Raw genomic sequence first — 19,269 nt, 5'->3', positions numbered from 1 at the left:
TTCTACAGTAACAAAGCTCACAGGTGGAGGACAGTCACCGGAATGCAACAATGGTCGAGGAGAAAAATCGCTGGAGAACTAATGAAACATCGAAGTTGAGAGGATAGAGGAAGAAAGAATATGGTTTACACATTTAATTAATATTAATATTAATATTAATATAATAAATGGTTGATTTTTAAATTTAAAAGCTTAAATTGTATTATTTAATTACATTGAGGAGCCAAAAAGAAATATTTTTAAAGTGACATGAGGACTGATTTATAACTGAAACTGTTATAAGGATTTTATGCTAATTTCCTCCTTATTTTGACCCATGAATTTGAAGCCATCCACTTACAAATGCTTCCCCCAAAAATTACACTTTCGTGCCGAGCGAAATTGAAGCCATCCATCGACAAAGCTAGAAACCACCGAATCCACTCCAAGAATCGTAGGCTGACCCAAATTTAAGTCGGTTTCTTCTGTCGATATTGGGTATTAACCCCACCGAGAGCAGAAAACAGGTCGGAGGGAACTCTGAACTCAAATTTCTTCAATCGTGGGGTCGAAATCAGGGCAAGGAACGATCAGAGTTCTTCTCGACATATGTGAGAACGTTACAAATTCAACTTAAGTTTGGTCAAGCCTATGAATTTCCATAAGAAATGGACCTATCAAACGTCTGATGTAAATGACTATTCTGAAATTTTGCGCTTATTTCTGGATTGGAAAATTCATGAGCAGTCTCTCACACAGGCCGTGCCCGAGGAAACTGTTTGTTGAAAGTGGATATTTCTTTCCGGTTTGAATGGCACCGTTGCTTGTTTTTCGAACAATTATGCGCGCTTACAAACACGCACGCACTCGCTTTACGCACATGTTTTACTATGTGGGCAGTTGAAGTACTGCTAAATCTTTATCTGACTTCAAACTTTTTTATTGTTTTCTAATCTTTTAAGTAAAATAACTCCGTGTTGATTGGCATTAGGGCCATAAGGATACAAGGGTAATTCTAGTTCAAAGTTGCGATTGTATTAGAAGATGTCAATTTCTTTTATATTTTGGTAATGGATGATATAAATATTTGATTGGATAGACTGTTAATTTAGTTTCTTGCATATGTTGTCAGGTTTTGATTTTAGCTGTCTTTGGGTTTTGAACGAAAACTGATTCTCTTTGGAGTGGGTGGGGGGACTAAGGGCTTGCTCTTGGTCCCCTGCTAATGAGTTGCAAAAGAAGTTAAGCTTATTAGATGGAGAAACTCAGTGCGAAACTTCAAAGCCCACTTCTTGGGGTTCCCCTTAAGTGCAATGTTTTCGACAGGAGAAATAAAGGAGATTATGCTTCAGTGAATGGAATTAACATAGAACTCTGCAGAGAAGGTTCAAATTTTCAAATGTGTAAATGTGCTAAGAAACGTGATTGGATTTTCGAGAGGATGAAATTTACTCACTTTTATGGCAAACATGTCGAGTTATTGTGGAGGAACCTAGAATTGAGGAGTGGTTGGATGATTAATTCCGTGAAAGAGCCTTTTATTCGAAGCAAGACCTTGATCAAATCTATTACTCCTGTGTGGAAAGAGGGGCTTTTTTTGGTTAGATGCTCTGTCCTTTTCACCGTGATATCGGGGTTATGTTTACTTGTGTGGTATGGGCAGTTGAAAGCAAAGAATTACGTAGAAGGCAAGCTATTACCTTCTGTTTGTGCCATGCTGAGTGACCAAATTCAGCGGGAGCTTGATTTTGGCAAGGTTCGAAGAATTTCACCTTTGAGCATTACTTTAGAGTCATGCTCATTTGGTCCTCATAGTGGAGAGTTCTCTTGTGGTGAGGCGTCTGCAGTCAAACTGCGTATTCGTCCTTTTGCTAGTCTTAGAAGGGGAAAAATTGTTGTTGATGCTGTGTTGTCCGATCCAAGTTTCTTGGTAGTGCAAAAGAAGAACTTCACTTGGTTGGGGTTACCCTATTCTGAAGGCGGCCCTGACAGGCACTTGTCCGCTGAAGAAGGAATTGATTATCGCACAAAAACAAGGAGGATTGCAAAGGACGAAGCTGCCATTCGATGGGACACCGAAAGAGATGAAAGAGCAAGAGAATCTGCTCAAAAAGGTTATATACTTTCTGAATGTAATCATGTTCAACTTGAGGATGATAATTTGAAGGAGAGTATGAGTCTTCCCGAAAGGTTGGCGACTCCTGAGTCGTTACTGTATATGGGCGAGAAACTGCATTGGAGAGATCATCATTGCATGGAAGCTGGAGCAGAGTATGATTTGAAGCATGCCGACTTAGAGAAATCTTTTGGATCCAAAGTTTCTTCCGCAGAAACAAGCATTTGGTCGACAATTATGCCTGGACCTATTAGGCGTCATATCAAGAAGAAGGCCCTCAACAAAGATTCTTCTATAATGGGTGTTGCATCTAAAAGAAGACTTCTTGAGCGTAGTGCGTCTGCCGCTTGTTTATATTTCCAGAGACAATTGTTCGAGAAGTGTGAAAATTCAACCGATGAATCCAAAGGTTTCGATGACAGGGTTGCCTCCAATTATTCAATGAATTCTGAAGGAGAAGAGAGAGCTGAGCCTCAGGATGTCAAGGATAGAAATGGAAAAATCATTGACAGTGATGATGAAATTGTCCAAGATACTGAGAATGTTTCGACCAGCAAAGTAATCTTTCAACAGGAGGACAAGTGGAAAAAGGATTTTGTTTCTGGAGTGAATTTGGAAGGGCAGGCTAGGAGCCTCACAAACAGTTTAAGTTCTCTAAGAGATCCGTTTCTTTTTACTCTTGATAAACTTATCATGGCTACAAACTCCAGTGATGAATATTCATCACCTACAAATGCTCTAGGAATTGTAGACACCAAGAAAAGATCTGCAAGAAATGAAAATTTGGAAGCGGGGGTTATTAATAGAGGCACAGAGACTAGAAATGAAGATGCTAGATTGGTTGGGGAACAGAAAGAGCCACAAAATGATATCTTGACTGCTCAAGCACAAAATGATATCTTGACTGCTCAAGCAGGACATGCATGTAGTGAATTTAGTCCGATGCCACTTGACCCTTCAAGTTCGATTCAACAGTTTCTCTTGAGATTACATTCTGGTTTATCTTCAGTCTCTAAAAATTTTGGTGAGGCATGGTCTGGTTTACTTGTCAATCGTTTGCAGAAACTAAAGTCGGAGATCTTTATCAGATTTGATGAGATATCCATGGAACTAGTTGATGATATTGATTCAGAAAATGCTTCTGGAATTGAGAAGAAGATTCCAGTTATACTCGATTCATTACATTTTAAAGGTGGTACCCTCATGCTACTTGCATATGGTGATGCAGAACCAAGGTAAGGTTTACCCATGCTAAGTTTACATCTGAATTCCTTTTTGCCTCACATTCTATCACCAAAGGACTTGATGTTTTAAGGCATTCGATAATATTAGTGTCTTATTTTTGTTTAGCTTCATACTTTTGTTCTGCATTCAAACTCATGCTCTTAAAAATGAGTGTTTAAACAGTTAGATTGGTAAAAGTTTGTGGTTTACTAGAGGATGGGTTTTTTTCATTTATATGCAAGTCTTACTTGGATTGTATATAGTTGAGGTTTGCTTGCACCAAGTATATTGGCTTAGTCAGCTAAATTTGGTATTGTTTATAGGGAAATGGAAGTTGCTGGTGGACACGTTAAATTTCAAAACCAATATGGGCGTGTGCATGTGCAAGTTAGTGGAAATTGTAAAATGTGGAGATCGGGTTTGATCATGGAAGATGGTGGATGGTTGTCCACAGATGTTTATGTTGATACCAGTGAGCAGAAATGGCATGCAAATTTGAAAGTTTCAAATTTCTTCGTTCCGGTAAAGTACATTTGCATCATTTTTTCCGGCCCTGTGTTTTGGTAAATTATAGCCAAGTTTTTTGTGCAGCTTTTTGAGAGGATTTTGGACCTTCCAATCACATGGAATAAAGGCAGAGCTAGTGGTGAGGTGCTTGTCAAACTTCACACTCTCTCTTGCATTATACATACAAGCATAAGTGCACACACAAGCGAGTGCATAGTCTAATGTATGAATATTATATGCATATGTACAATTTTTAATTTTTAAAATAATTGATTTAGTTTTGATTTCTTACAAAATCTTTTAAATAATTGATTTAATTTTTATTTTTTACAAAATAAAGAATTTTAAATCCACAATTTAGTTAAGATTTGTTGTATCTAGAATGGCAGAAATTACTAAAAAGTACATGGAATGATTTCTAAATATCAAGTATGAGGTCACGACAAAGTTGAAAAAAAAGAAGAAATATTTGTGTAATAGGCCATATCAAAAGTGGTTAGTATAACACCCTCATGCTTTATAAGTAGAGAATCATAGATGGTAGAGATAGCATGGATATAGTAGAGATAGTCACAATTACCATAGTTTAACTTGAAAGAAATATATATTTCTTGTGTGATTTTTCGTTATAAATTATGAAAATTTGTTAATAATATGATGTTAATATTTGTATGTATTAATTTGTCAAGTCCTTCATTGAGAAAGATAATGCCCAATGATTAAAATTTGTGATGGTTAATAAATTAAATCTTAGAATAATATCAAATAAAATCTCATAATCTAATTTTAACATGTGCTGCGACAAGTTTGATCATTTTATTCTGAATAAAGCAGTACCCTTAACCTCGATGCTTGACGAATGTTTGAGGAGTAATTCAAAAGAGAATTTGATAGTTAAATATCGAAAATTTTATCTCAAAACTATTAGTCAATACAAAGTGTGGATCTCTAAATTGTGTTCTCTCTTAATTTTCTCACTTTATCATTGAATTTGTTAGCGATGATGCCGGTAATAGTTTTGTTAGATTTACTATCTTTCAACTTTGATTAGAAGACAGCAAACTATTTTCGAAAAAAAAAATTGCAGTTGTTATACTCTTCATCGTTTCATGCATTATTATTTTATTTTATTTTTAAAATTTCCCTCGTACATATATTATAAATCAATCAATGAAAGTAATTTCAATCTGCATAAACTCAATTGATCATTTATGACTTATTGAATGTAAAGTATGCATCAATTTACGTTAGTTGGTATAGCCTTGCTTAATTTCTTGGATCTGTGCATGCCATGCTGGTATTTCAATAAGAACTTGAAACAGTCAAAGTATTTGCACTCTATAATGGTATTTTTTTTTCAGTTGCCATTTATTCAAATTTATAAATGGTATGACATGGTATGAAACAACATTACGATGTGCGCTCAAAAAGGCTTAAAAAAATGAACACATCCAACTTTATTATTAAAGAATATATTGATTTCAAAAGTTAAGACTACATGTTATGAGGATATCCCACACTGGACAAAGATCAATTTGAATTTGTAAATATCTTAAATAAAATGATGAAGTGAACTGTGAATATACCACAATATCAACATCACGTGTGCATGGATTTCTATAAAATTCAGCTTATAAGTTTTTCCCTTCCTAAGATGGAAAGTAACAGGATTGAAAAGTTAACTGCCAATCAATCACACTGAACCAAGTGACGACAACATTTTGTAATCTATTAGATCCTAGTGAACAAAGAAGCCAACAAGTTGAAGGAAGATGTGAGAATGGAAATAAGCTAGTTGATAATCCCAAATACACATAGCCAGTGAAGTAGTCATTGAGGAAGGTGAAGCAATCGTAAATTTGTTAGTTTCTCCATGTGATTTCATGGATTGGACGATTAAAACTCTTGAAAATTAATTTTGAGATTGTTATTGATAAATTCGTGAACTATTGAAGTTCTTTTTCTATGTTTTACAATTTTGTTTCAGATTATTAGTAATAAATTGTACTTATTCTTTTGTGAGTTCTATAATTTCTTCTAAGATTATTGCTGATAAATTTGACGATCTATTAAAAATTCTTTTCACACTTATTACTAATAAATTTGACAAATCCTTGATATTCTTTTACATATGTTTAAAATTTGTTTGAAGATTATTACTAGTAAATATGATAAATGCTTGACATTCATCTCTAAAATTCTTTTTAAGGTTATTAATATTAAATTTGAAATTAATGACTAAAGTTTCAGAATGTTGTGTTTGAAATAAACTCAAAAGCGCTCGGTCCATGTTACATTGTGGGAAATGCAGAATGTATGCTATATGGAAATCGTTTCTTTCCAGTACAACTCAACCACTCAAATAGTTGTGAAAAGGAATAATTATGAAGAATAATTCTTTTTCATAATTAGACAAAATACTATCTCTGACCCACACTTTGAGATTCACATATATGGATAGAAATGTACGTGCGTGTGTTGTGTGTGTGTGTAGATAAAGAAAAATCTAGTGAAGTTGACATTTGTTTGCATCAGAGTATCCAATATTTCACTTTCAATATCCTTTTTGTCTATTATGCCTTTTACATAGGTTATCTTTAAAACAAAAATATGATGTTTTGTTACCAATTACTATTCCTGACCTTGAATTTGTGGCAGGTTCACATTTGCATGTCGAGAGGAGAAACTTTTCCCAACCTTCATGGGCAGCTAGATGTAACAGGATTGGCCTTTCACATCTATGATGCCCCCTCACGGTTTTCTGTAGGTCTTTATATCACTTTTTTATGCTTAATTTTTTGTGCATCTCTCTGACCAAATTTGATTCCAATGTCAATCATATTGTTCATCGCATATCTTTAGCTACCAAGTTTGTAAATTTTGTAGGAATGTGGTGGTTAGGAAACACTAGGCAGTTCTTGCACTTGCAGTTAGTTCCATGCCTGCTAGTTTACTTAGTTGTCAAACAAAAGAACAGTTACAGCACTGAGCATTCCGAAGGTTTTGACAAATTGAAAGAAAGCACAATCTATTCATCAGTAGCAACACTGTTCTGTGCCTTTCTGTTCATCATATTGTAGCAATACTGTTTTATGCCTTTTTTGGTTGGTTGAAGGAATTTCAACTCTTTTCTTCATTCTTAGAAGGAATTTCAACTCTTTCTTCATTCTTAGGGTAAGATGTGGAACTACAAGATAGCTTTTTCTGTCTTAACTTATATACAGATATAGCATTGAATTGGTAGCAAGATGTGCTTTGTACCAATGATTGCTAATGTTTGATTGCATGGAGAATCTTCCTTATGACTTAATTGTTTCTGTTTATTAGATAATTTATTTGGCAATTCAGCGTCATTAGAGAATTTTCGTGTATAATGGAAGCCCATTCCACTAGGAGAGCTGAAAGAGGAAGTTTTTAGTTGTGTCACTGCTTAAAGTTCAACCATTTTTTTCTTTTTTTTCGTTTTTTTTATCCTTGTTTATCTGATGTACTTTAGTGGTTTCCCTTTTTTCATAGGATATATCAGCAAGCTTGTTTTTCCGCGCCCAGCGAATATTTTTACCCAATGCTAGGGGGTGGTTTGGCAATGTTCCTTTAGAAGCATCTGGGGATTTTGGTGTTGATCCTGAGGAAGGTGAATATCACCTAATGTGCCAGGTATTTAGATGCTCACCTTGAAACATATCCATCTGATAATTAAGCAGGAATCATACATAACTTCATGAAATTTCTGGAATTTTTGTCCTCTGAAACCAACAAGTTTGATAAATGTCACGCTTTACTTTTATTGCTTTCTAATTTTAGTTTAAAGTTAAATTATCGACTTTCTAAGGATTATCATTCATATCTCAGGTTCCGTCGGTAGAAGTGAATGCTTTGATGCGGTCCTTCAAGATGAAGCCTTTGTTGTTTCCAGTATGTCTCCCTTTTTCTCTAGATGATTGCTCTGAGTATACTTCGGTTGTGCCGATCTTTCTCTATGTCTGGCACAGTCTTGCAAATGTAACATACACAGTAAAATGTAAAGCCATCACCAATGTAAACTACTATTAATCACCTTACCTATTACCACCCTAGCTAGCAGTGCAAACACCTTCAATCTGGCTTTAATACCACCACTGATGGATCCGCCTCAATTTATCCCACAACTTAGAGCGCCAATTACCTCTGACATCAAGTTGAGATATGTATAACACATGCATACCACTATGTCATATTTTATGCAGCAAGCTGGTTGGATGCATATTATGCAACTATCCTCACATTTGTCAGTTTCTCCTCTCATAATGATGATCTTTCTCGTGATTTTAGTTTTGCTGGGTAAATTATTTCTTAAGGAGTTTGGCATTAAATCTTCTTGCTTTATTTATGTTCACTAATTTTCCCTCAGTATGATTTGGTAGCCACTTTTGTTAAGTTTTATTCGCTTAACCATAATTGTTTCAGTTGGCTGGATCAGTAACAGCTGTATTCAATTGTCAAGGACCGTTGGATGCTCCTATATTTGTAGGGAGTGCATTGGTCTCGAGAAAACTTATTCATTCGTCTGCTGATACTTCTCAATCCGCTGCACATGAGGCAATGATGACAAACAAAGAGGCTGGTGCAGTGGCAGCCATTGACCGTATTCCATTCTCTTACGTTTCTGCTAATTTTACCTTTAACACTGATAATTGTGTGAGTGTTTACTGAAATAAAGTTTATATGGTTCAAAAAGAGGATGCTTCAGCATTTTTCTCTCTTTACATTCCTATTCATCTGGAATTCTCCTTGTGCATTCAGGTTGCGGACCTTTATGGAATCAGAGCTACACTAGTTGATGGAGGTGAAATTCGTGGAGCGGGAAATGCTTGGATTTGTCCAGAGGTTTTTAATTTACTAGAAGATAAACTACGTTCTATCAGTTTGATTGAATACTTGTTATTAGTCGAATGTTTAAACCTTAAGTTTTAAATTTTTGTTTTTAAGAAAAAGTAGATCTATAACTCAGGTTAATTTCCTCAATTTAGCTCTGTCATTTGTTTTATTATTTAACAACTCAAATCATACTTGTAGAATTTATTTCGAGATTGTGATTAGTTAATGACGAAAAATAAATAATTGATAAGTTAAATCCCGTGGAATTTTTCCGCATAATACTGTCATTTACAGATTGATGCCTAATGCTTTAGCCCGATTATATCAAGTTAGCTCTGGAATTTTTGTTCGACTTGATATTCTGTAGTTTGAAAGATCAACGTATCAGGTCTTATGAGGATAAATTCTTCATAATGTGACATATAGAGATAAAAAGCATTTTATACTATATTGTTCTTTATGGAATCTGTTAGGCAATTTGTGACATGATGCCCTGACTTATATTCCTACTCCATATGGTATTAAATTGCTTTCTTGTTTCAGGGTGAGGTTGATGACACGGCACTGGACATTAACTTTTCAGGCAATTTATATTTTGATAGAATTATGCGCCGCTATGTACCTGGTTATCATCAAGCGATGCCCCTTAAATTAGAAGATCTGAATGGTGAAACACAAGTTTCTGGCTCATTGTTAAGACCGTAAGATATCTTTCCAGATTTTTATACTTGTGATCGATACAGATTGATTTTGTCTAATGAAATCTGTTGTGCATTTCTGGATGGAAATCTAATCATAGTTTAAGAATGTAGGAAATTTGACATCAAATGGGTCGCGCCTAGAGCTGAAGGATCACTTTTTGATGCACGCGGAGATGTGATAATTTCTAATGATTACATTTCTATCAATTCTTCATCAGCTGCATTTGAGCTATATTCAAAAGTTTCAACTTCATATACTGATGAAAATCGGTTAAATTGGAGAGAATGTGGTAAAACAGTTGCCATTCCTTTTTCCGTGGAAGGAGTGGAGTTAGATTTAAGAATGCGTAATTTTGAATTTTTTAACTCGGTCTCTCCCTATGCTTTTGATTCTCTGAGGCCTGTGCATCTGAAAGCTACTGGAAGAATTAAGTTTCAAGGAAAGGTGAAGGAAACTTGCCATACTATAGAATCGCCTCCATTGGAAGGTGATAAAAATGCAAAGAGTCTTTCTGGTGATGTTTCGATCTCAGGTCTTAAACTCAATCAATTGATGCTGGCACCTCAGTTAGCTGGAGTGTTGAGCATTACATCAAAGGGTATCAAGGTGTGCCTCTTTCCTTCTTCTCGTGTCTTCGAGTTAACCTTGAGATTTTTTATTTGTTCCTAGTGATGCATGTCTCAAATGATTCTCTCCGTTTAATTATTTCTAGCTCGTGAAGATGGTGGATGAGTGTGACTGATATCTTTCAGAGAAGTGTGAAAATTTTAAACTTTTTAAACGCTTTTAAATTCATGCTTATGCTGTAAGGAGAAGTATAAAAAAATTTCAGGATGAACAAAGGAGATCTCGGTTATGCGTCAGAGCCAACTTTCTGCGGTTTGATATGTGGCTTGTGCTGTTCTTGTTTCCAATCACAGTCTCTTTACCCTTGAAACTAGGTTTAGAATAATGACTAAGGCTATCTCTATAGGCGGTCCAAGTCTATCTGGCGGGCGAGGTGGCAGAGCACGCGGCCAAAGCGGTCAATGATTTTAAAATCCTAGTCAACTGTTGAAGTCAAATAATTTGAAAAACCAGTCAAAGTCAATCAATTTAAAAGACTTAGATATAATACAAACACCTCGCGGTCTCTTTTGTATTAACTTTTGGTTTCAAGTGTCCACCATCAGCCACCACCTGCCTTAAACTGCCTTCAGTCGCCTTTGCCATGATCCACCACCTTAATTATCTTGTTAGTTTGCATTTATATATTTATTTACACTTTATCTAAACTGTATTATATTGTATGAAGTTTTTTTTATGTATAAACATTATTTAATTACATATATTACATAGAAAATGATGATTATTTGTAATTACATAGCATGATTATATATAATTACCTACAAAAAAATTGCTAAAAAATATTCAACCGCCTAGGCAGCCGTCCCGCCACTGCCTCCCGTCATTTACAAGATTGCTTTATAATGGTGTGTTCAATCTTCAGTGTTCCCTTTTTCTCATTGCTCAATCAATGTTACAAGCACCAAATTTTGAATATGATGTTGATTATGAGTAATTCTGATGAGTTGTCTTGCTTGTTTAGTGAAAGTGAATTCAGAGGCGTCCTTTTATTTTCCTTCAAATTTCACATGAATTTTGATGAGGTATCACCATTTGGTATTTGGTTGTTTTTTCCTCGCATATGTTAAGGTTTATGTTATTTAGTGCTAAATTTTGTTGAAATATTTTTAAGATCCATAAATGTCTATATCCTTGATGAATATCTTTTGCATCCTTAGATGCTTGCTGATATTTCATCGTTTCTGCAAATTTAGGTTCTTATATCAAAGTAATTTTCCATCTATTTGTGTTCAATCTGTTCTTAAAAATTGTTTTGGTCTCCGTCTCCTCTTAAAAAAAAATTGTTTTGGTCTATATTTGAGAACCGTAAGCTTCCATCCAGAACTAGATTCGGAGCAGTGGCTTAGGCTGCAACTGATGATTTATGTGCATTTTGTAAATTCTTCACTCATATTTGGTTAAAATATTTAGTACATTTCAGCATTCATGTGTAGTTCAAAATGCTTCGGAATCCAAAATTAGCAGTTTCCAAATTTCTCCAGTTTCTTCGCTATAGCTAATGTGTTACTGTGGGCACAAAATGAGAACATTTATCAGACAAACTTTACTATGGGCACTTATGATCTACGATTCGTCTAGTTTAAAAACTTGGAAACAATCAACTCATAACATCATATGAATTCTCTGTTCAGTTGTTCGTAATCATGATGGAGGTGATCGAAATGATTTTCCAATCATGAAGGTCAAATTCCTGGATTGATTGGTCAATCTTGTTTCTTATATATTTTAATGGTGATGCAGTTAGATGCTACTGGTAGGCCAGACGAAAGTCTTGCAGTTGAAATTGTTGGACCTTTGCAGTCAATTTCTGAAGAAAATCTAGCTGGGAAACTGCTCTCCTTTTCTCTGCAGAAAGGTCAAATGAAAGCTAAAGCATGTTACCGACCATCTCATTCCGCCAACTTGGAGGTTCAAACTGCTCTGTTATGACTTGATTTACTTGCAACTCTGTTATTTCTTCTTGCTCTTCATGCTGTATGCACTTCTTTTCTCTGAATTGATGCAAATGTATGCTCTTAAACGTGAGCAGATCCGCCACTTACCCTTGGATGAGCTGGAGCTGGCCTCACTTCGTGGAGCGATTTCAAGGGTAAACCTCTGGGGGTCCTGACTAAACATGTCGTAACAAATGCCCAACATCTCACTTCCCTTTGCTGCCTTTAACTTTCTTTATCTTTAAATGCTATTTTAATTTCCACCCCAAACATGCTTGATATTTCAGTTGAATTATCCATTTGACAGGCATTTTGAACTGGATGATGCTTTATAAATTTTGAACTCAGTAACTAAAGAGTGGTTGATGCCTTTTCTTTGTGAAAAATAAGTACTTAGAATTTGATGCATACCTTGCTGTCTCTCTATGTTTTTGTAGCCATACGGTTATGATGGTGCCGGATTCAAATGAAAATAGCTTGGTTTCTGGTTAACACGAAATAGCATGATTATTTTATGTAGAAATACTGATCTTTTCAGTAGCTGAAGATGATCTCCATAGCTGACTAGCGAGGGCATGTATTGTTACTAGAGAATAAACATTGAAAGCATACGCTGACCTTTTTTTTGTCTAAATTATTGCTTGTCTGCTGTTAGCTTAAGTTTTTATTATCTTCCAGGCCGAACTTCAGCTGAACTTTCTGATAAGAAGGGGCCATGGTGTGCTTTCTGTCATGCGGCCAAAATTCAGTGGTGTGTTGGGAGAAGCTTTAGATGTGGCTGCCCGATGGAGTGGAGATGTGGTGAGTACCATCTAGCTTTGTTTAATGATGTTATTAAGCAAACTCATGAAATTGGTTTCCACTTCATGTTATAGATCACCGTCGAAAGAGCTATTTTGGAACAAAGCAACAGCAGATATGAACTGCAAGGAGAGTATGTGTTACCTGGATCGAGAGATCGAAGCACTGCCGGGAACAAAAAAGGGAGCTTGTTCCAGAAAGTAATGACCGGTCATCTGGGCAGTATGATTTCTGCAATGGGTAGGTGGAGGATGAGACTTGAGGTACCTAAAGCTGAGATTGCTGAGATGCTTCCGCTTGCTAGGCTTTTATCTCGAAGTTCTGATCCTGCTGTTCAATCGAGATCAAAGGTTGTAGTCTACACTTGTTACAAGATGACCAATTTTGAAGATGATTTAATGTGAATTGTGTGTGGGTGCATATTTGAAGCCCCAAGATACCATATCAGGAGCTCTGTTGCTTCGCTTTCATCTATTATGAGAATTTTGTACGAGCCATTTGGATCCTTGCAAGTGCATTAAATCAATTATCTTACTGGTAAAGATAAAATTCAAGTAATCAGCTTCGGGTTATGTGGTAGGCACTGAAATCTGAGATTGGCTTTTGAAAACCATTTTAGCCCAGGTATCCTTATTTTTAATTGTAATACATTTAGATCTCACAATGAAAGTATTAGAAGTAGTAGGGACGATCACTGATTTCAATTATAAATGCTCCAATGTAGCCCAATATAAGAGCTAGTCTGCCTGACCTTTATTAGGAAATTTTCCCATTTTCCCTTGTATGCAGAATGGAAGCTCTTAGGCGGTAATCAACAGTCATCATGTTGTTAATTCAAATCTTTTTTTTCTTCCTGCAAAAATTTTAAACTTGATCGAGGTAACTACTCAGAGCTAGATAGAAGGCTTCATTTGCACAGCTTGTTTTAATTTGATGAAGCGCATTGTATTATGTTTGTACATGAATTTTATTCAGGAATTATACCTTTTCTTATAACACCCCCCCTCCCCCCGGATGTGAGGTTTGTGTTTTACTGTACTGCAGACACACATATTCGTTTGTGAATAAATAACATTTTTTTTATGTTTAAACCTTTGTTGTCTATCTTTCTTTTCAGGACATTTTCATTCAAAGTTTGCAGTCAGTTGGATTATGTGCTGAAACTGTTCAAAAGTTACTCGAGGTAATTCGGTTCCCAAGATTCTGATAAATTCAATCAAATGAGGAGTTTCTGAATATATTTAACTCGTTTGATTTATGTTATTGTATTATTGTGTAAACTTTTGTAGGAAATTCGCGGTCATTGTGCTTCATCATACGAAATTGTCCTAGATCACGACCTTCCAGGTTTGGCTGAGCTTAAAGGTCGCTGGCGTGGTTCGCTAGATGCAAGTGGAGGAGGCAATGGAGATACAAAGGTATACATATCTGCACCTTTTGCTCAATGAATGCCTGAGTGACATTGTTCGAAGAATAGAAGTGCGTAATTGATTGACTACAGCTTGTTGAAAGGAAAACAATATAGACACATTATGAATAAAATTCATTAAAATTTGTGCCTGAATTCAAAGTTGTTCAATAACTTTGACCGTCCTTGCTAATTGGTTTTTAATTTTTGTCTCCTTTAGGCAGAATTTGACTTTCATGGAGAAGAATGGGAGTGGGGAACATATACAACCCAACGTATTCTAGCAGCTGGGATGTACAGTAATAATGATGGTTTGCGACTAGAGAAAATCTTTATCCAAAGGGATAATGCGACAATCCACGCAGATGGGACAGTTTTAGGGCCGAAAACAAATTTGCATTTTGCTGTTCTGAATTTCCCCGTCAGTTTAGTCCCCACTTTGGTTCAGGTTATTGAAAATTCAGCCACGGAAGCCGTTCATTCATTGCGGCAATTTTTGTCACCGATTAGAGGTATACTGCACATGGAAGGTGATCTTAAAGGAAATTTAGTGAAACCAGAATGTGATGTCCAAGTAAGGCTCCTGGATGGGGCAGTTGGAGGTATCGATCTTGGGAGGGCAGAAATTGTTGCCTCTTTAACTTCATCCAGTCGATTCCTTTTTAATGCAAAATTTGAGCCCAATGTTCAAAATGGTCATGTACATTTTCAAGGAAGTATTCCTTTGACACTTGTACCAAACATTGTTGCTGAGGAAGAAAGTACTGAAAGTGATAGAAAGGAAGCCACATGGGTAGGTGGTTGGGACACTGAGAGAAGTAAATTATCTGCAGATGAGGCTAATGATAGAAAAGGATCGAGAGAAAAAAATCAAGAGGTATGGGACACACAGTTGGCTGAGAGCCTTAGAGGTTTGAACTGGAACATACTGGATGCGGGAGAAGTTAGGATTGATGCTGATGTTAAGGATGGTGGCATGATGTTGCTAACAGCATTATCTCCTTATGCTAAATGGCTCCACGGCAATGCTGAAGTTATGCTTCAGGTTGGTATAAAATTTTCTATCTTTTCATTATAGAAGCCTGTAAATATCAGAAGCATGCAAATTTCAGGGATGTTTATTAGGCATTGAAATTGCTTTCCAAGGAATCCTTGTTTGTGTAATTCGCCAGGTTTGTCTGTGATATGTTTTTCTTTGTACTTTGTAAGGTAAGGGGTACCGTTGAACAACCAGTGCTAGATGGATCTGCCTATTTTCACCGGGCGACTGTGTCTTCACCTGTACTCAGGAAGCCGGTTACCAATTTTGGAGGAACTGTTCTTGTAAATTCGAATAGATTGCGTATCAGTTCATTGGAGGGTAGAGTAAGCAGAAGGGGGAAACTGTATGTAAAAGGGAATCTGCCCTTGAGAACCAGCGAAGCATCTCTCAGTGACAAACTTGACTTAAAATGTGAGGTTCTGGAAGTGCTCGCGAGGAATACTTTGAGGTATTGTTTTAAAAAAACTCAAAATATATGTTGGCTAGGTTCGTTTTTTTTCCTTTTCTTTTTGTGTTTCGTTTTCTAAAATAATATTTTGCCTTCTTACTCGAGCAATGCTTCATCTTTCTCCAACAATACCATCATTGTTATTATTATATTATGGCAAAATACAATATATTTCAAAAGTTACTCATTAATATGAAAAATTTACCAGAAAACTTACCATGATTCCGCTATTGTTTCTTTCCAAAACCAAACATACATTTCATTTTCCAATACATTTTCAAAACACATTTTCTTAGAAGAACCTTTAAAAACACCTGAAAAAAAGGCATACATTCCCTTTGTTTTTGTTAAGGGTTTTGTACCTTTCCCATCCCATTTTATCATTGTTTTGTTTATATTTGAAAGTTTGGATATCATAGTGGTCAGGTTGACTCTCAGTTGCAAATAACTGGATCCATTATGCAACCAAACATATCTGGGAATATTAAAATTAGCCACGGAGAAGCATATCTACCACATGACAAGGGTGGTGGGGTTGCTCCCTTTAATAGGGAAACATTAAATGAACCAAGGCTGCCAACTGGTGGTTATAGTCGCATGGTTGCATCAAAGTATATTTCACGATTTCTCAACCTTATACCCGATGCTTCAAATATCTCATCCAATGAACCATCTGGTAAGTTTGAGTCTCTTTAAATTTAATTTCATACCTATGGTTAATTTCACAGTATTCCAAAATAAGTTTTTCTTTGGAAGTACAACAATCTCCTACTGAAAAATAATAAAAATTGAAAAAACTGTTGAGCTTTAAGTTGATACAATGCTTTGAAAATTCATATGGAAAGATATGCTTGTAATAGGTTTATTTCGTGAACTCTTTTGTCTGTGACTATGGGAAAAAAATACCAAGCATTGGACATTTTCAGGTAACCGTGATGAGATTGAGAAAGAGACGGTGCTGGTAAGTACAAAGCCTCAACTTGATGTTCGCCTGATGGACTTAAGGGTCACTCTTGGACCAGAACTAAGGATAGTTTATCCTTTGATACTCAATTTTGCTGTACGGGGAGAGCTTGAATTGAATGGCCCAGCTCATCCAAAACGGATAAGAACTAAAGGCACTCTAACATTTGAGAATGGTGATGTGAATCTTGTAGCAACACAGGTGCTCTTTACATATTGTGTGAAAACCATATTTAGCTGGTGTAACTTAATGATCTCTTTTTCGAGCATATGATCTTGTTAAAATCATTTTGATCTTTGTTAAAAGAAATGTTGTGTGCTGCGCCCCAAATCCAGGTTCGGCTCAAAAGGGAGCATCTTAATATAGCAAAGTTTGAGCCCGAAAATGGACTCGATCCTACGCTAGATATAACCCTGGTAGGATCAGAATGGCAATTTAGAATTCAAAGTCGAGCTAGCAAATGGCAAGAGAAGTTGGTAGTGACATCAACACGATCTGTGGAGCAAGATGTCCTTTCAGCAACTGAGGTAATTTGGATGCTAAATCACAAGAAGATTTATGGTGAATTGTAAGAAATTTTATGTACGTTGGACATGAAAATATTATATTTTGAATGATCTGAAATGAGGTTAGTGTCAGAATAAGGCTCAAAAGTTGGAATTATGAGTAGTGATATAATGGGGGCTTAATCATGAATTTATTTTTGCTAATATAATTGGCTTTACATTAAAAGATGATAACATGATATGACTGGATTTTACTCTAGTGAATATTACAACACTCTGTCCACACTTGTATGCCATGGGGGCTAATGAAAACTAAATTATTTCGAAGTCTCAGGTTCAAATCACAAGCTGTTGCGTGCATGAATTTTTTTTAAAGATATAGACTGAGACTCTAAAGCCGTGAAACTGCACGGGTCTCTTGCATGTTTGACATATGCTTGTCGTATGTGAAGAAAAAATAATGTGGCATGATGTATGTTCAAGGCTCTATCTGACTTTGCCTGTCCACAATTCTCTGAAACTGTTTTGTTGCTATTCATTTAGTTTTTGTACGTGGGAGGATAGAAATCAGTGTCTAAGAAAGAAAGGAAGTTATTTTACATCAATTATGTTTTCTGTCTATACAGGCTGCTAGAGTTTTCGAGAGTCAACTAGCTGAATCAATATTAGAAGGTGATGGCCAGCTTGCATTCAAGAAACTTGCGACTGCTACGCTTGAAACCTTGATGCCAAGGATAGAGGGCAAGGGAGAATTTGGACAAGCTAGGTGGAGGCTTGTTTATGCTCCACAGATCCCAAGTTTACTTGCTGTGGATCCCACCGTTGATCCTCTCAAGTCTCTCGCTAGCAACATTTCATTCGGGACAGAAGTTGAAGTTCAACTGGGAAAGCGGCTTCAGGTTCTCAAATTTCCCTTATTCTTTATTTGAAAATTTGTGGGTGTTTTGCATTCGTCTCCCCAGTACTTAGTGTATTTGACACTAACTTCTCTTATCAAGTGCAAAAATTATAAGTTGTGATCCAAAAATTTGCTTTTTAAGTTTTCTTATGAGTTTTTTTTTTTGGGGGGGAAACTCCTTGAAATGTGGATGTTAGCACCTTTACCTATTTCTGACTTTTTTTGGTTTCATAAAAACACTTGTACGTATTCAGGCCTCTGTTGTCAGACAGATGAAAGATTCAGAGATGGCGATGCAGTGGACGTTGATCTACCAGCTTACAAGCCGATTGAGGGTTCTCCTACAATCCGGTCCATTCAAACGTCTTTTATTTGAATACTCTACAACTTCACAGGACTAACCTTTAAGCCAGCAAGTTTTCTGCATTCTTTTTCTACGACAAGAGTAGTGCAACACGCACTGTTCTAGTCTAGGGCAAAGCTTTCCTCACTGTGTTTTGGTGTAGTGTAAAGGCTTTCCTATTTGATTCAGGGAAATCTTGACAGTGTAAAAATTAATTCTTGTAAATATCCATTATAGTATTTGTTTACATATCTTGTTTCGTGGTTCTACTTTTAGCAGCTTAATGTTTTATGCTACAATCGGTTCTCATATGTGATTATCCATCATCATTTTTGCAATTTTGTTGGCATAACGTGTTGGATGTGATTGCTAGTTTTGTTTTGTTGTTTTTAAAACAACACACTACCCAGTCAGGGTGGGGGTACACCCCTACCAGTCAAAAAATAAAATTGAGGGGACTAGGCCAAAAACCTCCGGAACAAAACACCCCCGTCAGTGATTGCTAGTTGTTAAGGAGACTAGAATAAGTTTTGCTTACTTCTTCTGATAACGATTATCTCGTCAAATTATGACAGAAGTCGCATGTTTAAACAATTGACGAGGGGAATTTAAGGTTAAAACAATTATATTAGAGCTATTTGATTTGATGCATTATTTGGTTCACACTTTTAAATTATAGTTTCGGGAAGTTTGACACAGCGAGTGTCGTCTTCAAAGCTTAATGGGCAAACCAGTTGGTCATGTTCAGTCGGTGTCCTAATAAACTTCTTTGAATTCTGAAGAACATAATTTTGTTTGTATGATTTAACTTTTGCATGTATATTGAGTTCATTCAAACTTTTTGTTTGTTATTAAATTTGAAAAACAAAATTCTTTATATTTTGCCCTAGTTTGACGATGTTATGAGCAATAC

The 19,269-nt window shown here is 36.0% G+C and overlaps 1 protein-coding gene across 2 annotated transcripts; it reads left to right on the top strand.

Moving 5' to 3' along the window:
- The first annotated feature begins 311 nt into the window (after positions 1–311).
- On the top strand, positions 312–18,623 carry LOC142530104 (protein TIC236, chloroplastic). 2 transcript variants are annotated; one of them, XM_075635881.1, is made up of 24 exons: positions 312–590; positions 1,112–3,330; positions 3,643–3,841; positions 3,911–3,970; positions 6,485–6,589; positions 7,343–7,483; positions 7,679–7,741; positions 8,273–8,503; positions 8,609–8,692; positions 9,227–9,384; positions 9,496–9,991; positions 11,753–11,920; positions 12,042–12,101; positions 12,625–12,747; positions 12,822–13,097; positions 13,865–13,930; positions 14,037–14,165; positions 14,376–15,200; positions 15,365–15,645; positions 16,065–16,321; positions 16,572–16,810; positions 16,945–17,136; positions 17,742–18,014; positions 18,268–18,623. In XM_075635881.1, exons 2-24 carry the CDS (start codon positions 1,235–1,237, stop codon positions 18,412–18,414), a joined length of 6,669 nt encoding a protein of 2,222 aa, XP_075491996.1. In that variant the 5' UTR covers positions 312–590; positions 1,112–1,234; the 3' UTR covers positions 18,415–18,623. The 2 variants fall into 2 exon arrangements, with proteins under 2 accessions (XP_075491996.1, XP_075491997.1); XM_075635882.1 differs by having other exon boundaries at positions 312–669.
- The last annotated feature ends 646 nt before the right edge of the window (positions 18,624–19,269 follow it).

This window comes from Primulina tabacum, chromosome 16, assembly GCF_025594145.1.
Source record: "Primulina tabacum isolate GXHZ01 chromosome 16, ASM2559414v2, whole genome shotgun sequence".
In the NCBI taxonomy this organism is placed as follows: domain Eukaryota; kingdom Viridiplantae; phylum Streptophyta; class Magnoliopsida; order Lamiales; family Gesneriaceae; genus Primulina; species Primulina tabacum.
Note: the sequence above shows the minus strand (reverse complement) of the source record. Positions and strands in the feature narration are given on the sequence as shown.